Genomic DNA, 10,863 nt, shown 5'->3' with positions numbered 1-10,863 from the left:
CTTCAGTGTTTGTCTCGACAGCACTAGCCGGAAAGGATGACCGTGTACGGTCACATCAAGGAGGTTGGTGTCAATCCTGATCTATTTCGTCCATTTGCAGGTGCAATCCCAGTTCCTGATGAATCGGATTCGTCGGTGTGAGAACACGGCCTACGGTCGAGACAATGGCTTTAAATCCATGCATACCCCTGCCGACTTCCTTCGCAACCACCCGATCACAGAATATTCAACAATGGAAAGCTATGTCAACCGAATGACAGACGGAGAAAAGTCAGCACTTCTCGGGGACGAAGATCGCATATTCATGTTCATTATATCATCAGGAACAACGGGCAAAAGTAAAAAAATTCCTCTGTCGGATCAGGGAGCAAAGGACATGCAGTCTCAGCTATACTATGGTCCTTACCGGTGGTGTTTACAGCGAGACCTCGTTCCGTGGAGTCTGAAGAAAACGATGAGTGTCAACAATGGCCACACTGTCCAGTACACCAAGTCAGGTCACGTATTTGGCGTTGCATCCAATGTATTTTTCTCAAAGGCGATGACTTTGTTTGCACCTCTCTACACAAGCCCTGTCATCAGTATGCAGGTGAAGAATGAATTTGAATCGCAATACATCCACACTCTCTTTGGGCTTCGAGACAAGCACATAACTGTGATTGCTACCGTCTTTGTTCATAATTTCCTTGGCATGATGCGCCGAATGGAGGTCTTTCAGAATGATCTCGTAAACGACATTCGTCGTGGTCGTATCAAAGACGACCTGAACATCTCTGAACACGTTCGTGCCGAACTGAATGCACAGCTCACGCCCACGCCAGAAAGAGCCGAGGAAATCAAAAATGAATTCGCGAAAGGTTTCAAGGGCATCATTCCACGGCTGTGGCCAGATGTGAAAAGCATCAGTGGTCTTTGGTCAGGAAGCACAAACGAGATGTACTACAAGGAAGCCAAAGCTCTTACCGGTCCAGATGTCCCTATAGTCAGCTTCATATACAGCGCGTCAGAGGGCTTTATGGGCTCCAACCTCGAGTGTACCCGCCCCGGACCGCCCAGGTACACTCTCATTCCGGACGTTATGTTTTTTGAGTTCCTGCCGATTGTCAACGACCGCATTCCCGATCTGGACGAGATCAACCCCAGGGAGCTCCTCCTCAGTGAGCAATTGGAATTGAACAAAACGTACGAGGTCATCATCACCAACTCCTCCGGCTTCTATCGATTCCGGCTCGGGGATGTGGTCCGAGTGGTGGGCTTCTACCAGCAAGCTCCGCAGATCGAATTCCTCTTCAGGTGGGTAACTCAAACTGACCAAGCAGTCAGCGTCCGCACTGCCGTGGCGTTCACCAGTCTTGTTTTGATGCCAATGGAACCGTCCTGACGTGAAATGCTGTTGGAACATGTGAAATGAAATGCGTAAAGTTGCGAGCTGGATTGCCGTCGGACACCTGTCTAACGTGACCTTTCGTCATGTGACCAGGTCAGGCCAGAACCTGAACGTGAACGCAGTGAAAATCTCCGAGGAGGTGCTTTTCCGCGCCCTGCGCGAGGCGGCAGACCGCTGGTCGTCCACTCTCAAGGACTACACGGCGGCCGGCAGCCAGTTCGCGCCCAGTCATCAGGGCCTGCTGGACCCGCACTTCCTCCTCTTCCTGGAGCTGGACGGCCCGGTCCTGACTGAGGAGCAGACGGGGTTGGTAAGTGGACCGGGCGCCGACTCTCCTGCAGTGGCGGTGCGCGTTTCGGCAGCATGTGACGTCAGTAACCGGCCACCCTGGACCAGCTTCCCAATTCCCTTCTGAAGCAACCTTTGCCCTTAGATTAGTCACCGGCACATGTAAAGCATGGCTATAAACACGCGCCCGGGTGCCCGGCTGTATATTCTTCGCTCGGGTGGGGGTCAATTTAACCCCTCCCCCCTGAGATCTCAGGAACTAAGAGAGCTAGAAGCACTAACTTCACAGGATGTGTTGACCTGTACGTGCACTCACTTAGATCAAAGCTTGAAGTTCCTAGAACATGACTTTCGGGTCAAATAAGGTCAAACAATGTCAAATTCCAGGTTGGTCTCCAAAGGGTCCCCAGAACCTAGATAACGCGGCGTGGCTACACCACGCCGTTTGAAAACAATTTCGGAAGTCCTTCGGGGGATCATTTTGACCCCCACCCCCACCCGAGCACGTGTTACATCACGACTCACTTCCTCGGACGACATTTTGTGATAGCGCCGATACAATGTTACTTGATGCGCAGTTTTTGAGCTCTGGTCTCAAGAGCCGAAGTTAGCTGCGCCTCAGACCACACCACCCACGTTGAGTATTAGCATAGTCCATGTTTGCAGGTGGATGATATCCTTCTGCAGCAGGATGAAGAATACGCCACATTCCGGAAACTGGGGAGTATCGCCAAGATCCGGGTGTACCAAGTGCAGCCGGGTGCCTTCTCGCGCTTCCGTGCGCACCTGCTGGCGACCACGGACGTCACGGCCGACCAGTTCAAGATGCCCAGAGTGCTGAAGAGCAGTGACAGGGTGGACTGGTTCCTCGAGAATGTCCGCAACTGAGCCCTGAGGTGCCGATCACTGCCTAAAATTATGAACTTTTAGTTAACCCAATCCATAGCTTGTGCTGACGGCCGATTCGCCGTTTTTAACAGCCGACTCTCAGTGTCTCAAACTAGACAGTACAAAATACCAAAAAAGATGGGGATTCATCTGGACGTGCGGACGTGTTTCAACTGTTGTGATGCGACTGACATGAGATGAGCAATGGCTTTCAATGCAGTCCAACTTTGCAAGTGGCACTTGCATTGCAGTGTCATGAATACCTGCCTAGGGTTTAATTCCTGGCCTTGTTTACTTCGTTGGCTGTGCCATGATTAAGCATCCTGTCCACAGCGACAAGAGGCATTGACAGCGCAGTAGACTTATAATTTTCCATTTTGGATTTTGCAGTGAATTAGTGGATCGCTACGGTGAGTTGCAGCACTTTTAGGCAGCTTTTGCCGACAATTCCATCGGTTGCCATGGGAGATGATGAGACGCTTTAAGGCAGACACGAGGCCCTGGAAAAGACGCAGGGTAGACGGCAGGCGCAGGCAGGGCTATACATATATATATATATATATATATATATATATATATATATATATATATATATATATATATATATATATATATGCACCTCTATATGTATATATATATATATATATGCACCTCTATATGTATATATATGTGTATATATATATATATATATATATATATATATATATATATATATATATATATATATTATATATACATATATATACATATATATGTCTCTCATCTCTCTCTCTCTCGCTCCTCTCTCTCTCATCTCTCTTCTTCTCATCTCTTCTCTCTCTTCTCTCTCTCTCTCTCTCTCTCTCTCTCTCTCTCTCTCTCTCTCTCTCTCTCTCTCTCTCTCTCTCTCTCTCTCTCTCTCTATCTATCTATCTATCTATCTATCTATCTATGTGTATATATATATATATATATATATATATATATATATATATATATATATATATATATATAACATTATATATATATATAATATGCACCTTATATGTATACACCCTTTAAATATATACATATATGTATATATACATATATATATATATATATATATATATTAAACCCCAGTCCCTTGCGTTACATATATTTGTATATAACGCAAGGGGCTGTTGACGGACCCAGGGGCGGTTGAGAACTGAATAGTGGGCAAAACTGTTTTCACTATTAAAAACATCGTAGAAACTGCTATTTCGAATCTTCATTCATTTCATCGTGGCGAAGGCGGGTATGTATTATGCAGTGTGTTGCAGGTACAGTGAGATCTTTGCCTCGGAAAGAAGCAGTAGCAGTGGAGTATTTATGGAGAGGGTGAGGTGGAGGTGACATGGGGGCCCGAAAGGCCGACTGTAGGCCACACAGGATTACGGCCCGTAGGACTGACCTGAAATATTGGACAGGGGGCCTCTTATACCGTTTGAGGACCCTGAGACATCGCAACACAAAACAGTTGGCTACACGTCGGTCTGAAACCTGGGACCCCATTATCCAAGTAAGGACAAGGCTGGGGCCCATGGTTTGCGTTGATCTGGGCGCCTGAAACGATTATTGGGCCCCATTGTCGGTCACGGGTCCACGGTGCCTAACAGTGGGCCATGGGTCAGCCAAGCGTTCCCGAGTCCGTCACGGGCTTTGTTTGGTGAGACCGAAAAAGGGCCCAGCGCCCCCTTGGGACCGAAGATCAACCGCCTGATTGGAAGGCTGAAGAGGCCATAGGGCCAGAGGGACTCCTCGCAGGTTGTAATAAGAATGCCCCCCCCCCCCCCCCCCTCCCGTTGGGCCGTGATCTTCAAGGCCAGTCATAGGGCCTCTGCATCGGTTGGGAAGCCGTGGGGCGGTGCGGGCCCCCCATACTATCGTTTGGGCACTCAGCCTCAATCAGTGCCAGTTCAGTTCTGAAGCGCATAGTGTGGCCGGATGAGTCCAAATTGAACGGGCTTGGGTACGCCTCTGGGGCATGCGCTGGGTATTTAACAAATAGCAAATACGGCGGTGGAAAAAGCTGCGCGCTGTTCGGTTATCTGAAAACCAGGCATCCCGCGCTGTACGCTTTTCACTGTTGGAGCGTTTGTCATTCTCAGGCCTGGATTTACCACCGGGACGCCCATCTGACTTTCGGCGGATGAAGTCGCATGCCCAGCACCGAACTAACCTTCTGAACCGGCCTCGGTGACCGCTCGCTCATTGCGCCAGCTCCTGTGGAATGCTCTGGACCTGCAGCACGCCCAGATCGAGGGCGTCTTCAGCCGGCAGCAACTCATTCACTTAACTTGCAACTTAGCCAGTATCGACTGGCCAAGGGTCGATGGAGGAATTTGATGTCGCCAATACTGTCGCACTATGCTCCATCTGCCGGAAGACCTATGCATTCGACCAGCATGTCATAAACGTCCTCTGCCCTCAAACAGCACGCTCCCAAGGTGGATACTTGGCTTCCAAGTTCCAGCTCAATGCTCTGGCAACATCCGTGCGGAACTCCGGATGCTCAAGCCGGCGGTGGATATCATCGACCCGTTGGAGTGTATCTGATCCTGTTTCTGCGTTAGCGAGATGACATTGCACGCTCGACAGTCATCTAACTTAAGCCTGGTGTCAAACAAGGTATATCGTTGTTAACTGATCCACTACATTCAGTATGAAAAGCCAAAGGTTTATAGAAGTGGACTGTGATGCGCTCTTAGGCTGAATTTGGTTAATGATCGAGCAAGCCTTATCCAGTATTTGCCAGGCAAAGGTGGAGCAAACCAGCGGTACCTCTTGCACCATGAAACTAGCAGCCGTCAGGGCCTAGCTCTGGTGAATGACTAGGCCCCAGTGTGCATTGACTGGACTATTCCCGTTAGATGGAGTCGTACGAATGCGCCTGGCCAGGTACGGGTCGCGAGCCCCGGCCGAGGAGCTTGGAGCACCTTATAAGCTTCTTGCACAGCTATACCCGACTGCCCCTCTAAAAAATATTTCAGTCAGAAAGGTGGAGATACGCCCGCATTCGTTTCGGTACACCATCATAGGATGCATCGATGCGACCATTTTGTTCCGTCGGGTGATCTGCCAGACCGAGGCCCAATCCAAATGCCAACTGGGGCTCAGAAGTTCCCTGAATTCGCTTGGAGCAGGTACCCCGCAGGGTGGCAGCTGTGATGCACGAAATAAACTGGCAACCCAAGGGAACAGTTTTGAGTCCATTTGGCGCTTTCGAAGTCATAGGTAGCCCTTACGCCAAGCACTTCTCTGGCTAAAACGCGGCGGATCGTCCTCGAATAGCTTCATTCCTGGGTCCTATATTACCGCCTCGGTTCTTGAAATGCGTTCAAAATCAGGCATAAATGTCAAGTTTTTTCATTCATTTATAATTACTCTGACCCTTACGAATCATTACACCCACCAAACTTGCAATACGTGCGATCTCTCATGGCCGTTATCACGCGTGCGGCCGTCTTAGCGTTACAGGTGTACCCCCCGTGACGTTAAATAGGGATCCGCTAAGTGCGTTGTCTGTACGGTTTCGCCTGATATTCATCGCCTTGATCCGCTCAGTCTCACCGAGCTATTGGTGACAGTAAGGTTTGTTTTGCTTTTAAGGATGAAATTCACGAAATGGCATGACGTGATACTGACGGGAAATAATTTGATCTGACAAACCGACAAAAAATAGACACTACATCGGGGGTTTTAAGCGCCAAGACGCATTTCGTCACCCACGGTACCCTCCACTTAGATAACCTGGTCTCTCAGCCATCCTTAACATCAGGGTCAGGGTTAAACAAACAGAAGCTTCATGCTAACTTATATCATAACGATCAATCGTGTGTTTTACTCGGCAAAATGTAGTTCATCACGCAAAATACTCTACATCACGGCGGCGTGATAGATAACAAGCGCACCCCTCTTTGCCGACGGAATAACCATGAGCGGCAGCAAGAAACGCTTGGTTGATGGGGTACGAGGACGAGATTGGGGCATCGGTGAGCCAGGTTACCCCACGCCCTGGAGCTTCTCGCTTTACTTCATAAGATTTTTAGTGCACCATGGTTATAACTGCATGAAGTTTGCTGCTCGGTTTCTCGCTCAAGTTGTGATTTTAGTTGGTGGTGCGAAGAAGCATGATTTGTATCGCGATGGGGTGTTACAGTGTTGGTAGGTGCACGGCTGCGCGTGACGGACATACGTTTTCATGGGTCACTGAATAACCGGCCTCGATGGAAACTAAGAGAGAAAATAGCATTATTATGCATTGTAACTAAAGCGTTGCTAGACAGCATGCACTTAAGTTAAGTCGAGCATACTCAATTTTGTTGGGAAAGCTGGACCTAGATCGGCGGTTGGTGACTGTTATTTGGATCGGAGCTCTTGGCTCAGATCCAGGCTCGCAGGTCCGGCTTAACCAACTTCAGGAGGGCGCGATGTTAAATGACCAGCCCTTTGGGTCCCTCGGGTCTTCCAATCGAGCCCTCGATCGTCGATCTGGGGAGGTGGCTTATGATAGAGTGGTTTGCGCCTTGGACCACCACGTGGGGGTCCAGGGCGCGGCAAAGGGCGTTGCCTTTTTTCATTTAAAAATCGGTATGGAGGGCCCTTTGCCCCCCCTCCCCCTCCCCCCGATGCAAACGTAGTGACGGAACATATCCCTCGTGCTACTACTCATACCTGTACGTTGATGGAACGACGGAACTTCCTCAGACCAAGTAACATCAAAAACTGGGTAGTTTTTTTGGTGCATCACAGAAGTTAAAATCAAATTGTTGTACATCAAAGCTCGCAAGACTTACCAGTAGGTGACAAAGAAAGAAGTTGGGCGTGTGGCACCAACCGCTTGTCTTGCCAGATAGTCATCAATTAAGGGCAGTGTTGTGCAGTGGGTTGGTCATGGCTGGCCAACGAAAGACACAACCTTACCGTGACGATGCTGTTGTGCGGGTACTATAGGACGGCAGTGCGACGCTCACATAGACAGACATGACCTTTTTTGTTAAAATCACCCCCTGACAGCAAAGAGCAAAGAGCTAACAGCGGCTTGCCCGCACGTAGAGTGATGGCCATCATACGGGGCTTGGATAAATGCTTATAATCAAACTGGAAGATTGCGTTTCGGTGCATTCGGTAGGATTACTATCAACGGGCTATCAGCTGACGGTACACCACACCGTTGTTATTTTGTGTTCGATTGCTGTCTCGGTCCGCTGGTGGCGTACATTTATTTGCGTTTTGAATGTTGTAACTGTAATATTATGATTTTTTTGCATTCCATAGGACTATTATCCGACCATCTGCTGCCAATACAACGTACTCGTCCTCTGTTGGTTCCTAATTTTGTTCCTGATCCCCCCCCCCCCCCCTCCCCCGACAATGTGTCACTCAATGCTGGTGGGTCGGCCGAAGGGGGATTTCCAAACATTCTTCTTCCAGTATTACGTACTTTTACTTGTCTGCGAAACGTGCAACCTTGGCGCAGCGGTGTTATTGTGGGAGCGCTACCGGATAGCAATGTAAATATTACTTCGGGAGACATGACATTACGTGTTCAATTCACCCCTCGACAGCGCAGAGCTAACGGCGGTCTGGAGCACGTAGGAGGGTGCACATAATACGGCGCTCCTGGAAAAATGCTTACGATAGAACTGGGAGATCGTGGTTTACTGCATTTCATAGAACTGTTACCGGACTATCAGCTGCCAGTACAACACACACGTCTTAGTTTATTTCGATGTTTTCGGTTGGTTCCCGACAGCCTATCAGTCAGTGCTGGTGGGCCGACTGGAGTGGTGGTTTGAGGAAATGTTGCGCCTGATTTGCAAAGAAAATGCTCGTGCGGGAAGGTGCAGCCTTGCCGTACCGATGTTGTTGGGGGCAGTATGGTTGGGCGTGGTCGTAGGAATAGGGGGGGGGGGGCAGGAGGGCCATGCCCCCCCCCTTTTCAAGGTGACCGGAGGCCAGCAATGTTAACTGAACCCCCCCCCCTCCCCACCACTTTCCAGGTTAATGTTGTGTTTAGCTTACTTTTGCATCACATTTAAATATACACGCCAATTTACCTACTTCACCAGCCATCTTCCCAAGATGCGTCATCTTTTTCGTTTGCTTATTGAGCATCGCTTCGTGTCACAGCTGCGGGCCGACGCCACGCGGCCTATGGAGCTGCAGCGCCAGGCTGAACGCCTGGCGTTGTTGCTATGACTTGCGAGTGCGTTCGTTCAAAACCATATTACATCGCTTTTATCAATATATATTCTGAAAGAATCTTGGACGTTTTAAGACGAGCATGGATTAGCCATCTTGGTACAAGCTTGGGCCCCATTTCATCTACAACCAGCATTTAGGGATTCCTCAATATATCTGAAGAAAGCAGAAAAACGCGGAACTGGAGCCTGCGTGACAATTATTGGACCACTTTTGGCGATCAGGGATGTTGTTGAGTCAATGAGGGTTCCTGTGCTGAACCAGGACCAACTGCGCGGGTCAGAAGGCCTCCCGTGTCAGGGAGGGGAACAGTGTGATATGATATATCCTTCCAATGGCCTCCGGATCGACTAAAAGATCCCGCCCCGTGTCGCTAGAATGACAGCTATGAGACGCTTCGCGATGGGACGGCGTGGCCCTTCAGCTCTTAACCGGAAGCGATAATGCGCCCTTGGTGCTTTACTCAATGGGTACCTTGCCCGAAATGAAATAAGGGGCCTCATTATTGCTGAATAGAGAGGTCTCATTATTCTTGAATAGAGTAGGTCGCAATGAATTAAAGAGAAAACGGACAAGGCCATCCTATGTTTGCCTAAGAACGTTCATTTTTTTCAGAATGGATTAGCGAAAAAATCATCAAAATGTTTGAACATGCCCGCCCGCAACCTCGAAAGCAAGGACAGCGATGATCGGGATACAGCTTCCGTAAAACCGAACGGCGTCGGCCACTGCTAGTGCCACCAGACGGCGGGCGCCGTATTAGTCTGTCTTCTGGACAGATTAATAGTTACAGAAACACGAAAAAGAGAGAATCAACCTTTACTATTCCAGTTCCGCCACCATATTCCAGCACCGCCTTGCGGTGCTTTAAAGGTCAATCCGTTCCCATCATCCGTCTAAAAATCGCACTCGTGAAATATGTGCCCAGACTGCCTTCTAAATGTAGGATTTCATGTCCTGAAGCGTTGAAAGGTACTGCTTCAGAAGCGTCCTCATTTTCGTCCCCCCGTTGGCCACGGCTCAGTATTGGCTGTTGACCCAACGCTGCGCGGACAATGGAGACTGCAACGCCTGGCGTGGAGGTTTTTGCTGCTAAGATTTGCGAGCACGCATGTTAAAAAACGCGTTATATAAATTGTATCACCAATGAATTTTGACTAAACGTTAATCATATCCAGACAAGTATGGCTTGGCGATGTTAATACACAATGTTGACCACACGATCTACGATCAAAATTTCACCCCTTAATTTCGATCAACCATATAGATCTATAATCTACCCTCGCGATGTCCTCAATGTCTGTAAAACGCGGATAGAACGTTATGGAAAAGCTTCTGAATTCTATCGGCTTAGAAAAAGTCCACTAAGCCATTGCAAATTAAGAACATCGGTGGTTTATTCCATGCGGTCGTCAACCCCTGATTTCTGCGGTTCATTGATTCTAACACGCGCTCGGGTGGGGTCAAATTGATTCGCCCCCAGAAGGTTTTCCAGAATGGTTTCCGAAAGGCGCGGCGCAGCCGCCCCATGTTTTGCATAGCTGTAGACAATTGAATAGTGGATCGTTTGACATCATAAATCTAGAAGTACTTTGTAAGCTCGCTGATCTATGGCAGGTCGAAGTCAGGCCATGGTTTCAGCGAAGTCAACTTTAAGGGAATCATTCAATCTGATACAACAATGGAGTATGAGGCGAAGCCATACATCTCTGAGATGCTTTCTTAGGCAACTCAAATATTGAATGAGTAAATTATGTTGACCTAAGGTCAGGTACAAGGGTCAGACCAAGGTCAAAACCAACGTGTTTTATTACTTTAGGGCTTGCTGTATGGGACAGTTTCTGTTGCTCATTTCGAGATTTATTGATACCAGGAACTGCGTTATAGTCTCCCATGGACGTCTTAGAGGTCAGAACAGGGCATTGACCTAAAAAAACCTAGGTCAACATTTTACTTTAGAAACATACTGCCTAGCGTAATCTTTCTCGCTTATTCAAGTGCAAAGCTCAGAGCAGTCTTGGATGATTTTGGTCACCGTGAACTTCAATAGGTCAAACAAGGTCACTGACCTTAACCGAACATGTAACCCTTTG

General features: G+C 48.5%; 1 protein-coding gene across 1 annotated transcript; it reads left to right on the top strand.

Moving 5' to 3' along the window:
- The first annotated feature begins 524 nt into the window (after positions 1-524).
- Positions 525-2,563, top strand: LOC119108018 (jasmonoyl--L-amino acid synthetase JAR1-like). Its single transcript, XM_037231602.1, has 3 exons — positions 525-1,293; positions 1,481-1,697; positions 2,342-2,563. Exons 1-3 carry the CDS (start codon positions 542-544, stop codon positions 2,561-2,563), a joined length of 1,191 nt encoding a protein of 396 aa, XP_037087497.1. The 5' UTR covers positions 525-541.
- The last annotated feature ends 8,300 nt before the right edge of the window (positions 2,564-10,863 follow it).

This window comes from Pollicipes pollicipes, unplaced genomic scaffold (genome assembly GCF_011947565.3).
Source record: "Pollicipes pollicipes isolate AB1234 unplaced genomic scaffold, Ppol_2.1 Scaffold_6686;HRSCAF=7923_pilon_pilon_pilon, whole genome shotgun sequence".
Lineage (NCBI taxonomy): Eukaryota > Metazoa > Arthropoda > Thecostraca > Pollicipedomorpha > Pollicipedidae > Pollicipes > Pollicipes pollicipes.
The sequence above is the reverse complement of the archived record's forward strand: the minus strand, read 5'-3'. Positions and strand labels throughout refer to the sequence as shown.

Bases quoted from the DNA above. Each gene is read 5' to 3' on its own strand.
- LOC119108018 (XM_037231602.1), top strand. From the start codon at position 542: ATGACTTTGTTTGCACCTCTCTACACAAGCCCTGTCATCAGTATGCAG. The intron at 1,294-1,480 runs GTGGGTAACTCA...TCATGTGACCAG, and splicing joins CAGATCGAATTCCTCTTCAG to GTCAGGCCAGAACCTGAACG. The intron at 1,698-2,341 runs GTAAGTGGACCG...CCATGTTTGCAG, and splicing joins CTGAGGAGCAGACGGGGTTG to GTGGATGATATCCTTCTGCA.